Source organism: Diadema antillarum, unplaced genomic scaffold (genome assembly GCF_040938485.1).
Source record: "Diadema antillarum isolate AM-2024a unplaced genomic scaffold, OU_Dant_1.0 seq00000442_RagTag, whole genome shotgun sequence".
NCBI lineage: Eukaryota > Metazoa > Echinodermata > Echinoidea > Diadematoida > Diadematidae > Diadema > Diadema antillarum.
Genome location: NW_027271417.1, coordinates 1,941,037 through 1,965,206, shown reverse-complemented (window position 1 = coordinate 1,965,206; position 24,170 = coordinate 1,941,037). Strand labels below are relative to the sequence as shown.

Below are 24,170 nucleotides of genomic sequence, written 5' to 3'. Positions count from 1 at the left end.
CTTGAAGCACAAGAGAATATTTATGTGAATCAAAGTAAAAATTATGTTTTATCATCTCACAAGTGGCTGGATCTGCCTATGAATCTCATAATGCAAACTTGCATCACATTACACTAACTGCTGCATAACTCCAATGTGCTCTCCTGGTTTTCATCTGCACATGCATGTTACTGGGTTCATCACACCACTATGACCAATAAAATCTGCTACAAACCCAAGGTATGTTTTTGGTGTGTTTGCTTCTTTTTTTGGGGGGGGGGGGGGGGGGGAGGGGGGGGGGGGTGTGATATTGACTTCGCAATATTTTGATCCGTACACGTGTATGTGACACATTCTTTCACAAATATTCAACTATATCATAGTATTTCTTCAAGCTCTTAGGCACAATATAGCTCTCAGAGGGGCTCAAAATACATCTTCCACCATTTAGAATTTGCTTGCATTACACATCAAAAGGGCTACCTAGAAACTTGTCTGGCTGACACAATTTGCCAAGAGAATGAGTTGTTGTGGAGAATTTGGAGATCAAGACTGTAAAACAATAAAATTTGCTGTAATCAGCTTTTATTCCTAAAGAGCTCTTCCCGTTCTGAACAGAATACGAGTAGCAGGTAGGTAGAACATTATGACATTATCAATCATGGCCTTGCAATCATATACCCCCAGAAGCTGCGTGATTCACAGCTTGGAAGATCAAATGCTACTGCAATGGCCCCATTTGTTGATTACAGTGCCCTCCTGTTGTAACAAGGTCACTGGGACCAGCAGTTTTCTTTAATTATTTCGAAATTTTGTTATAACTGAACAAAGACCATACATAGATGATAATCTTTTGACTGGAATTTTTACTTCGTTGTAATAAGCATTTCGTTGTAATCATGTTTTTATATACTTAGCAACCACAATGTGAAATGTTCTCAGATTACAATACTGTCAGCATATACGTTTTGGCTAATATTTTGCATTTTTGTTATTACCCTGAAACCATGTCGTCACAGCATTATTTCACACATTTCTTGTGCATACGTCTCCAGTTTAGAGTAAAAATTGACAGTTTCTGCTGTCATATAGGAACTATGTTTTACCTTTAATAAAAGGAATAAACATAAAGACTGTCTCATAAACAATGTGTAAATAGTAACAATGACAACCAGCAGTTGTTCTACGTACATAAACAGTTGATATAATGAACTTCAATTAACTACGTATGTTATAATAAATGTTAGCTGGAGAACTACTGACAGTAAACAACACACCTTGGTGAGTTGCGTCTTCCACAGATGTCCTCAAGGTAGACAAAGGATTAAGTGAAGTCCTGGATGGAGTTGTCATAGCCTCAATAGGAACTGATATTTTCCGCCTTAATGGCGGGATGGCCATCTCCCTTGTTTTGGCCTGCTGAAAGTTTTTGTGTTTGAACAGATACATAAAGATAATTTAAGCCACACACACATTTTATTTCATGGTGACATTGTTAGCATTCAGCAAATCTCTTTGAACTGAAGTTAAATGTTCTGTCAATGGACGGGTGTCAGCCCTTTAATGCTGCCTCTGGTTTGGAAAAGTGAAAACTTGAGAATATGATCATCATCAGATGTATCAGAACTCTGTAATGTAGAGATCAGACAGTTAAAGTCTTTACAAGTTCACTAAACAGCTCCTATACCTTGACCACTTTGATATCTTACAAGAAAGAAACTGTTTAACCCGTTCCTTCTGCAATTTTCCCAGAACCCTCAAGGCCCAAATCATGATTATTCTTGTCCTTCGAGAAAGAATGGACAGGTTGGTAATCCACCTGGGCAAAAGCAGTCAAGCAATACAGTTTTACCTATCTATGGTCAACTTTATGTGCCACCAAACTATGCGAAATATTGATCATGCACTATACCAGCACCTGAATGGGGTCAGCAGAAGTAAAAATCTAGTGAGCTCAGTCTTGATTACTACATACAATTGTATGTCTTCAAACAACTTTCACAGCAAAACAAGCACACTACTACAATTGAAAAGGTGAATTAAACAAAAGTACATGTATTTTTGATTCAGAACATTAACAAATATTGAAAGACGAAATTCTAATCTTTTGATCAAAATTAATTTTCAGGTCAGTATAGCACAAGTAAACATGAATCAAGGCCACAAATGTAGACACTTGTCTACATTTTGGAAACCTGGAATACCACGTTCCTGTATATGAGTTGACACTGTGAGAACAGGAACGAGTTAAAATGTCTGGAGGTGAGAACAAGAGTGTGACATGTGAACAGTTGATCCAATTTTTACAAATTTTACATAACCTTCAAACACATACCTCTTGAACAGACTGTGGAACATGTCCAGGGCAATCCACATATCCATCATGGAAAGACTGTGGGATGTTGCTCAGTCCCCAGCTGGTGTTCTTGGTCCGATCTACCAGAACATTGATCTTGCTAACAGAGCTCCTTCTACTCAATGATGGTTCCTGTAATAGAATTGATTAAAAAGACATTTTGCAAGGTGTATGTACTCACCAAATAAAATAAAATTAATATAGGTTTTATTTCATCATTATTTGACTCATTCTTTATGCTGTGAAATTTACACATTGCTTTATGAAATCAGCCATAATTGGCTGAAACACTACTGATATATTTCTTCTTCTACCAGTATGGGTGTATTGCATTTAACTAACATTATTGCTCATGCACTTGATGAAGGGAAATTCTGTCTAGACATTTTCTTAGATTTGTCCAAGGCGTTTGACACCATTGACTACCACATTCTTATAAGCAAACTTAAATCTTATGGTATTCGTGGAGTTCCTTTAGACTGGTTCAAAAGCTATCTGCAAAACCGAATGCAGTTTGTGGTTGTCAATGGGACCAAATCGCTTTCCACCCACATTGATTGTGGAGTGCCTCAAGGCTCAGTGTTAGGCCTACTATTATTTCTTATCTATATCAATGATATCATCAGTGCTACATCATTGTTTACTTACTCACTGTTTGCTGATGATACAAGTCTTCTGTCCTCCCACAAGGATGCGTACAGTTTAATATCTTCAGCAAATGAAGAACTTAACAAACTTTATCGTTGGTTTTGTTGTAATAAATTGTCACTTAATCTTCAGAAGACACAATGTGTTATTTTCAGAACAAGGAATAAGAGGATACCTGTAAACACCCCTTCTCTCATTATTGGTGGACATCAGGTAGCTACAAGCGAAAATGTATTATTCCTTGGTATTACTATCAATGAATTTCTGTCATGGAAGCAACACATACTAAATGTATGTTCCAAAGCTTCTCGGGGTGTTGGTGTGATGCATAAGCTAAAATTTATTGTTCCTAAAAGTGTCTTGACTACACTGTATAATAGCATCATAATGCCTCACTTGATGTATTGTAATGTTGCCTGGGGTAATACTTATAACAGCCATCTTCATAAATTGTTTATTGTACAAAAAAGAGCTATCAGGCTAATAACAAGCTCACACTTTACTAGGCCAAGTGCCCCCCAGTTCTTACAGCTGTGTTGTTTACCTCTAAATGAGTTAGTGTCTTTTAACTCATTGGCATTCATGTACAAGCTTCACATGTCCAGTTCTCCCTCCTTATTTCTGGATTTGTTCGTCAAAAACTCAGTTGTTCATTCCCATAATACACGTCAGAATAACCTTCTGCATCTACCTCGTGTAGCTACCAGTATTGCCCTAAATTCTTTTTATGTGTCTTGCATAAAAGAATGGAACATGTTACCCTCAGATGTTAAAGATAGTACCACTTTTTCCAGATTTAAAGTGTTGGCTCGGAAGTATTTGCTTCATCGATATTCTCAGTCTCATTGATGCTGCTCCTTTTAAATTCTACATACATGACTTCATCTCATCGCTTTTCATTTGAGTTACATAGTCTAATGCCAATTATGTTTTGCTTTAAAATTCCATAGGTAGTGTGTGTGTGTGTGTGTGTGTGTGTGAGGGATTGAGGAATTCCACTAGAATTATTTTATGGCTTTAATGTTTGTATATAGTGAGTTGTTATATTACATGTCTTAACTTGCCTTTTTAGGGGTTCTTATTATACAAGCTTGCTTTTCTAAGACCCCTCCACTTTACATCTATATGCATCTACATGCATTGTCAATTTATATTCAATTCTGCAAATTGTTTTAATCGCATATATTCAACAATGTATTCCTTGTTACATATTATTGTTCTTATGTAATTTTTGTATTGTGGAAACTTTGAATAAACTTAAACTTAAACTTAAACTTAATATTGTCAGATTAGATCACCACTAGCAGTTATCTTATAGCAACCACAACCACAGTTCATCCTCAGAAATACTTGTGTATAATGTGCAGAAATATTGCAAGGATTTGAAAACATGCTAGCCAGTCATTTGGTATGACATATTGACGTTAATTCAGAGCTCTTCCTCACAAAAAGTAAAGTTAGGTATGTGGAAACAGACATTCGATGGGAAAGATTTAGCCAATCAATACTGTCAATTTCTATTGTATCCTGAATCCCTCCATGTCAATTCTGCTATAGTCATTTTGACTTCTTACCTTCTGACGTGTGCTCACTGTCATATCAGAACATATTTATGTGGCAGCTACTGCAGGATTGTGACGGTAATCACATACCATGTTCACTTATAGCAAGTGCTTTTTAGTAGTTTACGGTAGAATTTGCTCGAGTGGAAAGTAATTGCAGTACAGAAGCTGCACTTTGTTGCAGACATTGGCAAATTACCATTGAGGGGGAAACATATTTTTCCTGGCCAAGGGAGAGTGCAAGAGCCTTGTGCAAGTCAACCTTTGGCTCAAAGATCATGCTGGCTATCTTCTCCCCAGAGGCACAGGCAAGAAATGATGATGGTGGGTCACTCAGAGTTAACTTCAACTTGAAACAACCATTATCTTCTGTTTCTGTGAAGGGAGATTGAACATCACAACAAAATGTTGTGAAATGGCATGGCTTGAAGCTACTATGTTACCCACTTAACTGGTACAAATCATTCAATGCTTCATCTTAGCAACTGGCCAAACTACAGCGTGCTCAGAACTCTGCTGCTCGGGTCCTCAGTGGAACATCTCGCTTCTCCAGCATTACCCCAGTTCTAAAAAATCTTCACTGGCTACCAGTATCCAAGAGGATAGAGTTTAAAATTCTTCTTCATACATGGAAAGCATTACATTCTTCAGTTTCAAAATATTTGCAAAACCTTGTTTCAGAATACGTCCCTGGCAGAAATCTCCATTCATGTAATAGTAAACAATTAACAATTAAAAGAACAATCTCGACTCTTGGAGAAAAAGTCTTTGTTTCAGTCTGCAACCCCATCTCTCTGGAACGCTCTTCCACTGAGGATCCATTCAGTAGAGACCATTGAAATATTTAAAAAGCTTCTGAAATCACATATGCTCGCATCTTGTTTTGATTGAATTTTCAACGAATTGCTCATTGGGTGTATATCTCTATCTATCTCTTTCTTCTTTTTCAACCTTCTTATGTACCATTATGACTACGATGTGTGCTATTCATTTTATAATTACGTCCCTCTGCGCCTCAGAATAGGCTACTAGATCGAAGGCGCATTACAAATGCTGTACTTATTAATATTATTATTAAACTTAGAAAAAGACTAGAAATGTCGCTACAGCGACTGGTATGCCTCCTCCATAATGCACGATTCTCCTACAGTAATAGGTCTATAGTACATGTGGACAATGAATGTGTGATTACATTTTCACAAAACTGGCAAAATATTAACATGACACGTTTGTCACAAATGTGTTGAATGTTCACCTTCCTTGACCTAGGTTTAATTGGATGAATGAGAGATTATGTATTTGGGGATTTTAGGACTTTACCTTGACTTTGACCCCTTCATAAGTTTATGCTGTGAGTAATTTTCAAGGTACAGAGAAAAAAAAATGCAATTTCTGTATTGAATAGTAAATTGTTGCCATTTTTATCTGGCCTTTCACCCTTGACCTTTGACCCTAAAATTCAAAAGAAAATCATTGTCAGGCAGAACATGCATAAATATGTACTAAGTTTCCAGATAACTTGAGCCACTTCCGCGAGATGGAGAAAGAATTAAAGTTCAGCACTTTCACTTGATCTTTGACCTTTTGACCTTTGACTTTTTTGGTTAAACATGCACAAACCAAGTTTAAGAATAAAATAATCCTGCAGGCATTGCACAAATATGACGGAAATAGTAAGATTTTGAAGTGTTACCCTTGACCTTTGACCCTGACCTTTGACCCATGAACCCAACATTCCCTAGATATTCACTGCCAGTCAGTACATAGTATGACTATGTTCCATGAAGATATCTTGGACCATTTCCCAGGGATATGGAGAAAAAAAGGAAAATTTTAACATTTTACTTGACCTTTTGATCTTTGACCTTTGACCTCATGACCCAAAACTTTCACCAAAGAATCTTAATTGAGTAATACATGGATACACAAAGTTTCAAGAACATATATTCAGGCATTGCATAGATATGAGGGAAATAGTGAAATTTTGAGCATTTGACCATGACCTTTGACCTTGAGCATGTGCATCCAAAAGTTGATAGGCACAACTTCACACTCTAATACACATACATGCCAAGTTTCATGAGGAGATGTCTACAGGTTTTTTAGTTACGCTGTCCACAAAAATCTATCATTACGGACGGACGGACGGACGGACAACCCGAAAACATAATGCCTCCGGCACCATTTCCTGGTGGAGGCATAAAAGAGACACCATACAGACATATTCCCCACATTTTTTTGGGGGGGTGTAATTTTGCATTCTATATCATCCACACCATCCCCCCATTCTTTTAGTTCCATCATTAATCCAAAACACAAAACATTTTAAATAGCTTTGTCCATTCAGGAGCAAATTTATATGCCAAAAGATGGAAAATCCTTCAAAAATCCATAAAAATTCCTGGATCACTACCAAAATTGAATGAGGAGTTCCTTGTGTCAATAGCTACTTTTTATGCAAGTTTCATTTTAATCCATACACAACTCTTTTGAGTTATTTTGCAAACAGACCAAGCAATGTTGATAATCACTTTACCTCCTCCTTCCTGCTATGTTTTTTAAAATGAAATAAAAATGTTATCAACTGAGTTACCAGTTACTGTATACACCAAATATTTTGTGAGGTTTTTATTTTTGCAATTTTGTCAAGTTTGTCAAATTAAAGACATGCGAAAATAATGACTTTGATCCCAATATGAATGTGACACATATGTATACATTTCTCTGTTCAGTACAGTACTCCACAATCGTGAATTTGACCACTCGCAAAATCATCGGGGAAGTCCTGGTTAATGAAAATTCAGACTTGCCCATGGCGTATAGAGTAAACTCTTGATTTTACAACAAGGAATTAATTTCTTTAAATACTGCATATGACTGAGGTGATTTGTTTGTTTACGAATTTCACAAGTCAACCTTTATTCACAAATTTGACAGGTCTCCTAGATGTTGCATTCCATAATACAAATTCATTGTATATCAACTCTGAGGTAGGAAATTACTAAATTTCTCAAGAATACAAATATACATCTTCTCATAAGGTAGTTTCCAATGATGAATTCAAATACTCACAAAGTGCATTACAAGTCCCACTTGGCAAGATATTATACTCTAAAAATATATGGCATATACACTTACAGTTTAGGATACTTATTGCAGACCACTATGAGGAACATAGGAAGCCTACAGTGTCCAAAGGATGATGATACTAGAGTGTGGGCACAAGAATCCAAAGAGTTAACTTTTGAAGCAAGTGATATGCTTGCTATCCTATATACTTAACACTGTATAAGATATTCAGATTTACTCTTAAATTCTACTAAGAGTCTAGATATGCATGATAAAGAGCCAAGAAAATCATCACTTCTACTCACTGAGGATGGAATATGATACAACTTTGTCCATAGGATAAGTCACAGTTTCCCAGAGACCGCTCTCCTGCATGAAAAAGGACAGCACTGTATGTGTATGTGTATTACAAATTGATCATCCTCATTCTCCTCAGTACGAATCAAAACTGTCAGAAAGTTTCTCTTGGAAGCATACGTACCACGGCATCATTTGAAGTGAGTCACTATGAACAATTCTTTTTTTTTCAAATAACTTAAATTGATGCTTTGGTTTGCTTGTGTAAGAAATGCTATCACAGTTTCCTCTGTGAGAACATACTCGATTATTAAGACGTTTACCAAGATGTCACTTCATGTGTTCCTTCATGCGTTACAATCAAAATATGTGCAAGAGTGTCAAATTACTGCTTAATTTCTTGATTTGGAAAATTGGCAAGAAGTTTGAGGTTCTTTTTTCACATTGCCCATGCTGGAGAACTTGAATAGATGATATCACGAGAAAACCAGTAAAATGCTTTTATTGTTACATTATAGCATTATTACTAGGTTTATCTTTGTGCCCAACTTGTTATCAACTGTCCTTTCACCCTCAAACAAAATATCTCAAATTTAGTTGTATTCTAGTTGTCTATAACACAAATATTGCCACTGCACTGCAATGAATTAATCATATTCCCCTTTTTCATCTTTTATTTATTTTTATCATCTTTATTTATTCCTTTAGTTAATCTCGGCTGGATAGCACTCATTGTCTTTCCAACTTCTCTGAAGTAAGAAACAATAAACCATAAGGCTTCCACCATCTTATTATGGGACCTACCTCCACTATCACATAGGATTAAAAAAAACCTTAAAAAAAAACAAACAAGAAACATGAAATACAAGGTATTTTTGGTGAATGGGGTAAAATCTGAGTTTCTTCAGAAATCATAAATTTGATATCTTTTCGACCTCCAGTCCAAATTTCTAAGTCTAAAAATGCCTGGGAACATGAAACTATTTGGTTTGTGCAGAGCATGTTACTACAACATTTTGGATTAAGCAAGAATTTTGTTACCATGACAAAACAGCTGCTAATCTCCTGCATGATCGGCAAGCATCTTAACCACTCAAAGTCTGTTATCTCAAGACAATAAACTCTGGTGGCCTGCTTTGGTTGCATTTCTTTTGTAGATTTTTGAAAATAAGGTGTAAAGAATAAAATATCACTTGGAAGATAAGGGTCACGAAAACTAATGAAACATCAATTTTGCGACAGTCATCAAGCATCTGGGGTAACCAGTCACAAACACCATCGGGAAATTTGTATCTTTTTCGGCAAGCACATAAGGTACTTTATGCATCTTACCTCTTCTGCATCTGATTCTTCATCAGCCACATACATAGTGATAGAATGACTGGCAGAATTGAAGTCCACCCAAAACTCACTCAGGTTCTCATCATTGGGACTCTTGAGCTGCACATGAAACATACCTTATTGATGATTGCTCTTATGGGTAGAAATCAAATCACTGCTTGCTCACACCATAATTACTGTAATACAAGACCTCAATAAGTTTTGCTTTCTACCAATCAATTACTATTATATTTCTGTGAAGTTTTATTTGCTTGAGTTTTGCATGCTGACTGACATTCAAGAAATCACCACCTAGCAAACTACTGCCTCCCATAGCACAAATGTAATTTATATCCTCTCTGAGGTGAGATATCAGTAGCTCTGCTCCTCACAAAGGGGTAACACATACTGTATTTGTCATTCTGTAATTTCTGATTAAAAAAATTCACAAAATACTTTTTACACATTATTTTTCATGAATTTTTCAAGTTGACAAATTTGTTGAAAAATTAACACCACATGGAACTGTTTTGCAAGTTCAAATGAACTACTGTATAAGTTGTTATTTTCACAAGGGTTTAATTTTTGCGAATTTCACAAATCACTGTTGAATCGCAAATTTAGCACGCAAAAATGTCACCATGCGGTAAAGGTAACAGTGCACTTATGACCGCCTCGTTGTCATTCACAAAAACATTTCATAAAAATGTCTTAGACCTCCTCATTTGCAAAAATATCTGTACGCAAAAGTTACAGCTTATACAGTACAACAGATATTCTTGCAAAATACAATGCATACAAAGTACTCTTACAAATTCAGATTCATGAAATACATTTCACATACAGTTTAGCAACTGTAGCATGTTCTCCTGATGTGGAATCCTTTTAACCCGTTGAGGACGAGTCCCGAGTATACTCGGGCAGGTGTCTATGGGAAATGCATGTTGTAGCAAAATCAACCATCCTCAACGGGTTAACACGCACATTTTAGGCTGACATGTGTACACTAAAATATACGTCTGTACAATATGTAACTCCTTGTGGTCGTCCTCAACTGAGATGTCATTTCCTTGATTTGGTCTATACTTTCACCACCTTTGGCACACTTTCATAAAGAATTGTGAAGATGTCTAGCCATGAAGTCTCAATCAGGCTCAGCCTCTGCTAGGTAGTCAATCAAGCTGCCGCACAAGCAGTGGTGCTTGACGTCCTGTTGCACTGCTTCAACCGGCTTCCAGCATGGCAATGTACCACAAACCCGGAAAAAACTGCACTTTACTGCCTACTCCGTTAAAAACAGGACCGCTGAAATTTCACTTTATAAGCTTTCAAATCAAGAAACCTATAGTTAGAATACCCAGGGTTGATCAGGGTACTCTCCCAAAGCGAACTAAATGTGACCTGCCACAACAAAAGGATCCTAAAGTCACTGACGGCTGAGCCAAGAAACTCAAGTTTGAAGTCAAATCATCAAAATCGGTCAAAACGATCAGATTTCCATTTTGGTATAAGTTTATAGTCTAATGTATTGTCAATCATCTGCCAAAATTTTGAAATTAAATGATGACAGGAAAGGCAAGAATTTAATGTTTTTCTGGGCCATGATTTTCTGACTTTCAACAGAACAGATACGTGTTCAAAATTTTGGATGTAGCACTCCGCCCCTAGCTACGAGGGAGTGATCTTATTGGTCAGTGCGTGGCATCCTGGTTACTGATTGGTCATGCATAGACCGCTTGCGCTAAGCTTGAATGAACATCACGGAGGTTGCTTAAGAGCATACCTTCTATTGTCAAGAGGTGAAAAATGTCTTGCCTCCCCTTGATCATGATAGTGTTAGAAGAAAAACTTTTTAAGGCAGTTTTATCGAAATGCTGATTTTCTAAACAACTCAAAATGCACTAATAAATTCATCAATATCTCCGCAACTGAGTACTTTTAGGAGTCATGTTATATATGAAAATAAAGTGGAAGAGTAAGGGAATATGGTCATGTCATTTTCAGAAAATTGCCCTACCCTGACTTTCCCGTCACAAATGTTTGATAATGTCAAACTGGTAAATTCTGAAGAGAAAATACAAAAAACAAACAAACAAACAAACAAATTGGCCCTTCAATTTTTCACCCTAATGATTGCTATTGGCATTTACACATGTGCACATTCATGTAAACTGTGTACCGCAGTGTGTGTCAAGTTACATGTATCCATGCATAATATGCAGGCGACAGAAAATCATTGCGGGCTTCATACATACAGTACATGTACATTAGCAATCATGTAGCGTTATAATAACTAAGCCCATGAAGCACTGCATGTTACAGAGGATAATTTGTGCACTTTGTGTGTGTGCCTACTAAGATCAATAGGCTGAAATGTTACAGGACCGGTTTTCGCCTCATTTTTCATGTGAAATTGTCATTATGGGGTAACTACAAAGTTTGTTTGTTTGTTTTTTTTTCTCCCAAGTAGAACAGTGAACTAACCATAGGCTACTTGATTTCAAAGCTGATAAAGTGAAATTTCAGTAGTCCTGTTTTGTATGGGGTTGGCAGTAAAATGCAGGTTTCTCTGGGCATGTACTATGCCACGGTGGAGGCCGTTTGCAGCCATGCAGCAGGACAGCATGCACATATGTGCTTGCGCAGCAGCTGGCAGCGCTCTCCTGGTTGGATTGTCAAGATATCAGATGCTGAGAATGAATGCGATTTCGCGGCTAGATGTCATTACTCACTTTTGTGGGCTTGGTCATGTGAAGTGACTGTTGCCAAAATTTGCCAATATAGGTCCTTGAAATATAAGTCAAATTATTTTGCTGGAGTATACAGTTTCTGAAGACAATGAAAACCTTAACCTTAAACACGTAAAAGATATTTCATGCAAAAACACAAAAATGTTGGAAATGTTCTTTCACCTCTTCAGGAGCCCAGCCAAAAGCATCAATCTTACCTCAGCATTTCCTAAGAATGCTTGCTTGCAGGAAAAAGATATGACACTGAAATGAGGAAACAAACAAAAGTAATGAAGTTTAACATTACAATCTTGACAAATAAGTCAGCTGCTTTTCCCTCTTCATTCCAACCCATGAATTTTCAATGAATCTGGCATTCTAATTCTTTCGATTATCAGAACAATTACCTGAGAGGCTCTATACTTGCTTTCCGATGCTTATGGGAGCAAATCTCACTCTGAATTTCATTAAGCTATCCATCCTATTACCAAATCTCATTAAAGTCCAAATGTTTCTGGCATTATATGGCAGTATGGTTTCATTACAACTTTCCACCAAATCAGAAATAGCTTCCCAAACTTACAAAACACTGTTCATTTATCTTTGTAAACAGTGGACTGTGCTTTGTCAATTATTCAAGAAGTTTGCTAACAGCACAGGAAGCTAAATAATGATATTACTAATATCATTTTTAGCTTGTGTTTCTCATTTTATATGGTAGAGAGTCGTTGACTCATGTAGGCCACTTATAGATTATCACTAACTATTACAACATAACCTTCACAGGAAACTGCATGTACTGAAATCTAGTGACGATTAATAGACTTGATGACATCAGTGTAAATAACACGCTTGATTACAAGTTCTTGTAGGTTTAATATGAATATCTGACCACCAAAGTATACTTACCTTTGTTGAGGGCAGGTACTGTTTAGGCAGTTCAGAAACCTACGGCTGTCCTGATAGGCAAAATATACATTTTTTTTTTTTAATACATCCAGATGTATTCCAGAGGAATTATATTTATAAAATTGTGTACGGAGACAGTGTTTGATTTCCACGTGTATAAACTGGTGAAAGGTTATATTTCTTACTCTTCTTAATTATCAGTACAGTGAAAATTGTCAGGGCTGCCTCCCTTTAATACCCCCATCTAAAACTGAAGGAGTTAGCTCATTCCACAATATTTTTGTATGTTCTTCATTGAAAGATACGATGTTACCATGGAAATGCATTGTTCAACATTGATTAGTTGTTTGCTCATAGAAAAAAATTAGTCATGAGTGCCAAATCTCAATTCAAATGCTGAAAAACTAAGGCAGTGAGCAAATTCCACAGGAAATTTGTATAATTTTCTTTTTTTTAATTGTTACCACGGCAACACATTGTTCGACATTGATGAAAGATGATGTTTGTACATCTAAATAGTAAAGCAATCACATGTATCAAATTTCAAGTCAAATGCTGAAAAACTAAGGGAGTTTGCCAAATCCACAATTTTTCTGTATTGAAAAAAAAGTGGTTACCGTGGCAATGCATTGTTCAACACTGACAAAAGATGTGTTTTTCACATCTTAAAACTAAGATGGTTATATGTGTCAAATCTCATTTCCAATGCTCAAAAACTGAGGGAGTTAGCGCAATCCATAATATTTTGGTGTGATTTTTATTTTAAATTTTAAATGACTAAATAAGAAGTTTGCATAATTTCATATGGTCACATTTGCCAAATTTCAAGTCAAATGCTCAAAACCTGAGAGAGATAGCTAAATCCATAATATGTTTGTATGATTTACATACAAAATATGTTGTTGCCATGGAAACAAATTTTCAACAATAACAAAAGATTAAGTTTGCACATCTACATACCGTGTCCAGTACCAGTTACATGCGCCAAATTTCATGTCAAATGCTCAAAAAATGAAAGAATTAGGCAAATCTACATATGTTTGTATGATATGTATAATAAACACTGTTGTGGCCATGGTAACTGATTTCTTAACACTCACAAAAAAAAGGTGTCTTGCACAAATACACATTACATTGACTGCATGTGCCAAAGTTCAGCTGAATTGCTTTAAAACTGAGAGTAGTTCGATCCAAAACATTGTAATTTTTATGAAATTTGTCATTACCATGGTAACGCATTACTCCATACAGACGAAATGGGTGTCTTGTACATCTACCTATGATAGCGGTCACGCATGACAAATTTTAGGTCAATTGCTCAAAAACTGAGGGAGTTAGGTCAATTCACATATTTTTGCATGATTTGTATATACTGCTGTTGCCATGGCAATAGATTCCTTGACACTCACGAAAAAAGTGTACTGGACAACAACACACCACATTGATTGCATGTGCCAAATTTCAGCTGAATTGCTTTAAAACTGAGTGGTTTGATACACAACTTTTTTTTGGTGACTTTTGCACAAATTTGCCATTGCCATGGCAAGGCATTTCGTGATACTGATGGAAAAGGTATCTGGCACATCTACGTATGATAGCGGTCACACATACCAAATTTTTGGTCAATTGCTCAAAAAATGAGAGTAGTCTGAGCCACAACATTTTGCCTAATTTTATGAATTTGTCATTACCATGGTAATGTACTACTCCACACAGACAAAAAGGTGTCTCTTGCACATCTACCTATGATAGCAGTCACCAATGCCAAAATTTAGATCAATTGCTCAAAAAAAGAAAGAGTAGCTCAAGCCACAAGATTTTGCAACCGCCCATCGGCCACCGAACCTCAAAGTGATTCCTATATACCCCAAACACACTAGGCCTACGTGTGGGTGGGGATATAAAAATAAATGTAAGTACTGATCACAAAGAAAAAAAGAATCGCTACCAATTATATGACATCTTACCATAAACTCTTATGACAGTATTTAATTTGTTCGTGCTCTTTCCTTACAGTTCATCATGAGCACATATCTAGAAATCACCTTTTCCTAGACTGGTGCAATACTCACTGAGTCAAACTGTTCATCCTGAATGTCTAGGAATGCCTTGCCCACAGCCAGGGAAGGAAACCACAATGCACAGTATTTGTGTCTCTCACTCTTCTTCACAAGTCTTGCAAGGGTTTCTGTAAGTGCAATCTGCATTTCGAAGTCACCTGCTGTGTAAAGGTATTTGGCTAGGTCATTCCTGTAATGGCATCGAGACAAGACAGGGGAAAAAAAAATCATCACCACACTGACTAATTTTCATTCACTATAGTATCCCTCATAACAGAGTAGACAGAGCACACTAAATAACAAATACAGTTGAACGTCTCTTATCCGGCCTCCCTTTATCCGGATCTCTCTATTTTATGGACGCAATCTCGCCGTGATTTTTTTTTAATACAGTGTATAATAATTACGAGAGGAAAGGGGGATTCCCAACTCCTTGAGAACTCCTACACAAACACACATGAATTACATATTACTTCCAACATGATTAACATACATTACATCAAATTTCCTTCCAAATTGCTTACCTTCAGACATTTTAACATCCCCAAACATCCCCAAATCATCGCAAGAACATGGACAGTTTATGCGCTCGAGTCCTCTCATATCGCATTGCCACATATAGGTCTATACACAGCCGTCGATAGATAGACATGCATTGTTTCGAGTCATTGGCTGAGCAACGAATGATATTGAACACTCAAAAATTGTTCACACACAGTACACACACAAAGAGAGAGAGGGAGACCATCTATTAATGGGGACGTACAGTCGACTTTGCCGAGCCGTGATGATCGAATTTTGAAGCGTAGTTTCGTCGACTCGTACTGTTTATTTTCAAGATCTACTTGATACATTTCTTAATCATACATTATTTAGGTAAATCATCCCAAGAATTTATAAAAGAAAATGATTTCATTCTTGCAAACAAAACCTCTATTTTGGGGTCTGTTACTGAGTGTAACAATGAAAAGGTTGCAGTATACACATTACTACATGTGGTACTACAATGGGCTACATCAGTACATGTGTATGTATATGTACATATGTTATAAAGCATTGAGTCTCCCGTATCCAGCCAAATCCCTTATCCGGATGAGCCCCGGTCCCGACTTGTCCAGATACGAGAGGTTCCACTGTAGCTTTACATTCTTTGAACAAGGTTTATAGCATTCAGGAATCATTGAGCACTTTCACTCGACCTTTGACTCCATGGTACGCAACTTTCTTCAGATTTTCACTATAACTAGTATATATCCAATTTTCATGACAATACTTTAGGTTTTTTCAAAATAAAAAATGGGAAAAAAAGGTGAAATTTTATCCTTTTCACTTGACCTTTGACCCTATGGACCAAACCTTTTTCTGCAGAATCATTGTGCAGTTATGCATGTATATACCTAGTTTAAGTAAGTGTATACTTGAGTACTCTCCAGGGTATGAGGAAGAACAGTGTTAGTGCAGCATTAAATAGTCAAATTTTAGCATTGTAGTCTGACCTTTGACCCTTGACCTATAACCCCATGACCACAGAATTCTCATGAGAACCACTGCTAAGTACATGCATATGAACTATTTAAACTTTCATGAAGATATGTGACCCGCCACACCAAAAGGATCCTAAAGTCGCTGATGGGTGAGCCGAGAAAATCGAGTTTGAAGTTAGATCACCAAAATCTGTCAAAATGTTTGGATTTCTGTTTTTAACACAATTTTAGTATTTTCACTTGACCTCTAACCCTGACCCCCAGAACCTTGACCCCATGACCCAAATCTTTTCAAACAGAATCTTTATTTGGTGATACATGTACACACTAAGTTTCCTGAGAATACCTTCAGGCACTGCAGAGATATGGGGGATTAAGTGAAATTTTAGAAATTTGACCTTGTATGAGCTTTGACCTTTCACCTTGAGCGTGCACCCTCAAAAGTTGAGACACAGCTTCGTTCACTCATAAATATGTATGCCCAGTTTCATTTGGATACCTTAAATGGTTCTTACCCGTTGAAGACTACATTGTAGTCCCGAGTACACTCTGGCAGGTGTCTATGGGAAATGCGTGTTATAGCAAAATCAGCTCATCCTCAACAGGTTAAGTTATGTTGTCCACAAGATCACGGATGGACGGAAGGACAGACTGAAGGACAATCGACCCAAAACAAAGTGCCTTTGGCGACACTTCATGGCAGAGGCATAAAACATGATGTGATAATCTAAAGTGATAAAAAGGGATGTTGGGTAATTTTATGTCATTTTATGCATTACCCCCAATACAACACAATCTTTTAGAACACTTTGATGAGAGATAACTTTGCCCAAAATTGCTTCAAACAAGATATCTACTAGAATTTTTGCCAAAATGAACATTTTAGGGGGAGTGTATGTCACACAGGACAGGAATCTCTGTACAGTAATCTCCACTTAATTGGGTATTGTCTGGCAGAGCATTTCTTACCCAATCAAGAGGAGTATTTGATTAACCAGACAGCATGTTAATTCATTCACAATGCAGATAACACATACTAATCACACACCTCTCAACATCAGACACACAGCAAGGTATGTCACTTACAACCACTGCTCATCATAGTCACAGAACAGCTTTAGTTAATGTCTGCAGCGTAATTTTGTATTTAAAACAATTTGCATGCAGCCCCCGAGTCCACATACACGCTTCTTAACATGTGCTATTTGAAGCTAGATTCCTATGCATATGCAGCCAAATGCTGCAGCAAATAATGTTGTGTTCCCATGTGTTTCATGGTGACCGTAAGTTTGTTTTCAATGAACAGCTTGAACAAAGGTTAGAGTCTCAATGGAGTTACTTTATCATTCATTTTTCTTGAGAGGTAGTTATAAACACATGTAAAGTGATTGGTGCGTCACTGTGTGTGTGTGTCTTTGTGTGGTAGTGCATGCGGTGCGGATGCATGCAAGGGTTCATACATGGCATGCATAAATTTGACTTGTACCAGTGATATGGCAAATCGGTTGTACACTGCAAATTCAACATGTTAAAATGACAGCCAAAATTCTCTATCAACTTTCAGCACCTCAAAGTTTCTCATAATTAATGGGATACATAAATCTTAAAGGCTTTCTGCAGGAAGCTATGGCAATAGATAAGGTTAATCTGGAAAATTCCAACACGTTTAACCGAAATGCCTACCAAATTATGCTGTAAATATAGCATGCATCAGAAATTGTTTTTCAGCTTCTAAGTCAATTAAGTGGAGTACCTGATTAAGTACTACCCAATTAAGCGGAGATCGAGTATTGTACTAGAATATGAAGGTCAAATAATAAATGTTCATTGAAAATTTGTTGTTTTTCAACTGAACGGTCTCATTTGGATTAGAAAAGATGAGAGCCCTAAAATTCTATTGAACCCGTGTTTTACACGATTTTTAGACTAAGCGGGGAACATACTATGTAACAAGGACAGACCAAACTGTCATATTTTGGTCTGTCCATGTTTCATCATCCCACTGGTAATGACAATTCAAAAGAAACATGCCTTCTTCCGGTACATCCCAGACAGAGATAGTTATGACAAATGATAGCTGGTCTAAAATTCAACTTTTTCAACTTCATCAAATAACATATCATAACATGAGCATAAGCTTACATTATAAGCATAACCAAAAACACTTTCATACATACATCATTTGTTCCATTGCAGGCTTCTTGATGATTGATTCTACAGCTGCATCATCACATCCTTCAAGAAGCAAATTGAGAGTTCTTTCAGCCTAACAAGGGTAAACAAAAAAAAAAGTGAAGACAATATATCAGCTGCAACAACATTTGCTCTTGTGGGGGTAACTTTCTTCCATGAAGTTTCTTTGAATAATGAGCTCTTGCTTAATCCAATATGCTATGCTCTGCTGGCAAGTTTAGTATGAATATTCAAATTATGTCTACTGACATTGCGACTGCACTGATAAAAGAAATGTATATAAAGAGACAAAAATTGCTCTAGACATTCCAAAACTTGTAGAAATGTAATTTTTCAATATTATTTATTTTCTAAATTATTTCTAATATTTATCATTTTTTTTCCTACAAGAAACTTGAAAAATCATACAGCATTCTCATCCATAATATGTATGATCTTCTATTACCAGAATAAAGTGGGTATCTATTTTTCTTCATATGGCATAATGTACCTGCTTGATACCGTTTGCTGACTATTTCTAGTCACATCGGGCAAATCACGCAATGTTGGCATAATTCACCCGTCTTCTGTTGTAAGCACGAGATGCTATGGGAGACGTCACCGGCAAAGAACACCCTGCTCTTTGCAATGAATTAATGAAGGGTGGGGTCTTTTAAGCGCATGAATCATGATTTTCTCATACACAAAGACCTTATATATGTCCTATTTGAGGCACATTTTTGCCTCCTAACCATACAGAGGGAATGGCATGATTACACATAACATTGCTCAGCGAGACTCAGAGGGAATCAAACCTAAGTTAGTTGACTGCAACACAGACATGCTATTGGCTGAGCCACATTACCACCCTAGTGGGTATCTCACTGGCTTGGGGACCAGGGCCCCATTTCACTGTTTTTCATCTGAGCGGCCCGATATGGATTAGAAATAGCAATAACATAATGATACTCTTACCTCCATTCGTGTATGGAAAACCTTTGTTGAATCAGTGACAAGCATCATCAACCTCACTGCAAACAAGTCCAAAGCTGACCTTCTTGCTTCTTCACTGATTTCCGCAACATCCTAGAGTAAATTGACAACATTAAACCTCATTTCATGGATTACCATGATTAGATTATATTTTTTAAGCAGTAAATACTTTTATGGATTAATCAGTAAAATATTTGTCTGATGAATATCAATTGACAGGTGATAATTTATAAACTGAAAATGTTGAGCCTATATTTATAAGTTATTTGAAGTCATGAAAAATATCTGAATGTTACTTTTATCAATAAACATGCTTGATAATGGGACTGTATACGTCATATATTTCTTAATAAGGTTTTGATTTTTGCAAATTTTGTGAGTCAGGTGCTATTTGTGAACTAAACGATTCATGAAATCATTAACTGTGATCTTGAGATGAATGCGACATTCATACTGTACTCTACAATCATGAATTTAGACACTAGCGAAATTGTTCGGAAGCTGTGATTCACAAAAGATTAGACTAGCTGAATATATGGTGTATGCAGTAATTACGTCTGATTCTTGCATTTGAAATCAGTCATAACTGATTCTGCGGCACAGAGGTAATTTCATTTCCTGGAAATTTCATAATGATGTTTGTAAAATTATTTCACATAATATATGTGTAGGTGTCATTAATAGACTAAATTTGTCTAGGCACCTACATTTGTTATTTTTATAAAATGGGTTCAAGAATGTAGCCAATTGGAAGCGCTGAAATGAGTCACGTGTGCGTGCATTAATTTCTTCAGGTATGCACTAAGAAGAGTCTCTCTTCCACCTCCCTGGCCTGACGTACGTCACAATGTTTTACACTAGCAGTGCGCACTCAATCAGTTGTTACAAGTGCGTCAGGCGCTACTATACGCGCTGTCAATCCTGTAAACAACTTCTAGTTCGGGCCGCGGGCTGCCACAACAGCCGGCGGCCTTTCTTGTGCATAACAGTACGTGGCGTACGTATACTTATGTGCGGGATTTCCGAGTGCGACGTGCGTAAATGTTTGGGACGAACATCTTCGGACATCTTGACTTTTGAGCGAGTGCTACATGTAGCTGACTGGTATTGACCCACAAAGGTACGTGAATAATGCTGTTAGTTTTCGACCCATTTTATAAAACAAATGATGCACAGGATTATTTCGTGGCGTTAGTGAAGGTGCGGCTCACTCTCGAGTATTGACAACGGTTGCAAACATGCACTCGGCTGCGCCTCGTGCATGTCGCACCATTGTCCTTCACTAACACACTCTATCCTGTGCATCATTAGTATAATATTGCATTTGTCCCTGACATTATCTTTTCTTAAATGCATCAAACATTATTGGATAGTGTTTTACTGTTACAAATGAATGTATTTTGAATCATTTGTAATTCTGCTCCATGTTCGCATACAGCTTCTTTGTTTTTGTAGATTCTGAGAATCAAAGAAATGTCTATTTCAGTTAGGGCAATTCCATGTTTCCTTGTAACCAGACATATCATAAATACTGTATCAAACTAGGTGGTCTAATGAATTTAATTTACCCTTGCTAATGCTTTATTCCAACTATCGTGCAATCCATTATGAATGCCATGATTGGCAATTTGTGACTGATCATGAAAATTTTGTTCAACTTGTTTGAAATTTTACGTTTGGATACGAGGTGATGTGAGTCGATTCGCGCTAGTACAAGTTGGTGCGCTTGGATACGATATGGTCACGATTGGTCAATTTCAAGCAATAAGGTCTGTCACGATGTGGTCTCTCGTTCAGATACGATCTGATATGATTGTCCCGGTTGACTCCACTATTGGGTCCTCATCTCACACAATCATAATGATCAGGGTTCTCAATCCAATACACACAGACGCATTTGGATACTTGTACATTCCAGTACGACCATCATGAACGAATGCGCTCTGTTGCAATGGGATGCGATGTCTTTGAAAATCAGGATCGGGAGCAAAGACCATTTGAGATACAATTGGACCCTGATGGGTATAAATACAGCCACACTGACCTCGGAATTCATTGTTTTAGGAACTTCCTCGGAGTTAACATTGCAATCCACAAACACTAAAATTGACAGAAGTTGAAGATGGCAACGTAACACTTTCAGCAAGTGTTACTTTTTGCTTACTTCGTCGCCAAGAAAGAAGACAAGCAACCAGACCAGCCCCAACCCCAACCATAAAAGGTCAGGAGAGCTGCAGCCAGGCAGTTCTGGGTGTGACAATGGCTCACAGAGGGAATGAGACAACAGTTTGGTCAGTTCTCCAGCCTTCCAGACACCCAGTTGAGGCTAGATGATCCAGTAGCTTTCCAAACCTACACACGGCTTACACCTCAGCTCTTCAGTGCAGTCTTGCACAGGGCGGCTCAGCAATTGAGAAGGAACTTACCACTTTCAGGCAACCCCTTTCACCTGGACTGAAACTGGCAGTGACACTGAGGCACCTTGCAACAGGAGACAGTTATCAGTCTCTTGCGTGTACCTTCAGGTGTGGAGTGTCTAGCATCTCAAAGGTGATTCTAGAAGTGTGCTACGGGCTATTGTGCAAGTGTACAAAGATTAGGTGTTTAGTCTACCCATGACCCCATAAGCCTGGAGAGCAGCAGCTAGCCAGTTTGAGCAGAGATGGAATATATATCCCCATGCAGTTGGGGCTCTGGATGGAAAACACATTGGTATCAAGAAGCTACCCCACACTGGTAGCCTCATCTACAATTACAGTCCAAAGGCTTCTTTTCGATACCATTGTTGGCTGTGGTAGATGCAGATTGTAAGTCTGTTTGGATCAAACTAGGTGGAAAAGGACACATTGCCGGATGCTAAGACATTTGAAGACTCCAAGTTGTTCAACAGCTTGGAAGGGGACGTCCTAGGACTCCCCTACCCTGCCCTCTGATTACAAGCCCTGATGATCTCCAAAACATACCCGTCTTCATTCTGTGGATGACGCCTTTGCACTCAGGAACTACCTCATGAAGCCATACAAAGAAGAAGGATGTCTATAGGGAGGAAAGGATCTTCAATTACAGACTCTAAAGGGGGAGGAGAATGGTGGAGAATGACTTTGGTATTCTAGTCAGCAAATTCAGATGTCTCTGCAGGACTCTAGAGCAGAAACCCAACACTGTAAGGGATATGGTGGAGATAGCAGTGGTTTTGCACCTCCTGAGGCAGAGGCATCCAGGCAATGCAGCTCAAGTAGTAGACCATGAACATGAAAGTTGCTACAGTGTATGTCATCCAAGGGGCATGGAGGGGTCAAGTGAACTACAGTCACACCTGCCTTAGTGGCCACCTGTCTATATAGCAGCCACTGAAAAATCCCCCAGAGAGAAAAACCCTGATAAAGACCCTGTGTATAATGGCCACCTGTCTAACGCCGCCAGCGGCCACAAATTTTGTTTCCCGCGGTAGATTTCAACCTGTCTGTAGTAACAAAAGAGCTGATAATTCAGCGTGTTTTTCTGCTTTGTAGCCATGCCAGTCATTCATGGGCAACGTTCAGTGATCGCCACCGCTGCATTCATCACTCATTCAGTCATAACTAGAGCACTCAGCCGGGGGACCCGATCGAGCACATGTATCCCCCGAACCTGCCCCCCCCCCCCCCATACCCCATTTGGATGATTTTTTTTTTTTTTAAGGCTAAACTGTTGAATAAAACTTTTTTTTAACCAGAATAACCCCCATAAACCTCTACAGCAAGTTTGAATGGTATCCTAAAAGAAATGTGGCTGAGAGAGCACATACAAGAAATGTGACATGGCATCCAAATTAGAACACTGAGGGCACCATTACCACAAACTGTTGTGTCCTAGCTACTATAGAATGACCACTCATACACCTCCTTCGCAAGTCTGCATAAAATCCAGTAAAAATCAAGTTATTGCATAAATAAGCATTTTGCAAATTTTGTCCTGATCAGGGTGACCTTTGACCCTGTAAAAGGTGGAACAGTGGGGGCAGCAGTATCAATATGTAAAGGTGTCTAGATTTAACTATAATATGTTTACATATCAAATTTGAAAAAAAAAAACTACAAATGTCGCTATGGCGACTGGTATGCCTCCGCCATAAACCACGATTCTCCTAATAGGTCTATAGCGTACATCTTGACAATGCATGATGACAGTTTCACATAATTGGGAAATATCAAAATGACATGTTTGTCACAAACATGTTGAATATTCATTTTCCCTGAACTAGGTTTAATTGGATGAGTGGCTTATTTTCTAAGAGAGCATGTATTTGGGGATTTCAGGACTTTTACTTGACTTTTGACCCTTTTATAAGTTTACGCATTGAGTAACTGTCAAGGTATGGGGAGATAGTAAATTGTTAGCATCTTAACCTGGCCTTTGACCCTAGACCTATGACTCGCCTAAAATTCCCAAGAGAATCACTGTCAGGCAGAACACGCATAAATATGTACTAAGTTTCATGATGATACCTTAATTAAGCCACTTCCGAGATATGGAGGAAAAAGTGAAATTCAGAACTTTCACTTAATCTTTGACCTTTTGACCTTTGACCTTTTTGGCAAAAAAAAACTTCC

The 24,170-nt window shown here is 37.7% G+C and overlaps 1 protein-coding gene across 1 annotated transcript; it reads right to left on the bottom strand.

The window, feature by feature from the left end:
* Nucleotides 1-1,517: 1,517 nt before the first annotated feature.
* On the bottom strand, nucleotides 1,518-19,566 carry LOC139732692 (synaptonemal complex protein 2-like). The gene is made up of 10 exons (XM_071643547.1): nucleotides 19,561-19,566; nucleotides 18,591-18,679; nucleotides 14,942-15,119; nucleotides 12,870-12,919; nucleotides 12,179-12,224; nucleotides 9,244-9,351; nucleotides 7,920-7,983; nucleotides 4,745-4,920; nucleotides 2,315-2,467; nucleotides 1,518-1,607 (listed from the first exon to the last, which is right to left on the bottom strand). Exons 1-10 carry the CDS (start codon nucleotides 19,564-19,566, stop codon nucleotides 1,518-1,520), a joined length of 960 nt encoding a protein of 319 aa, XP_071499648.1.
* Between the last annotated feature and the right edge of the window lie 4,604 nt (nucleotides 19,567-24,170).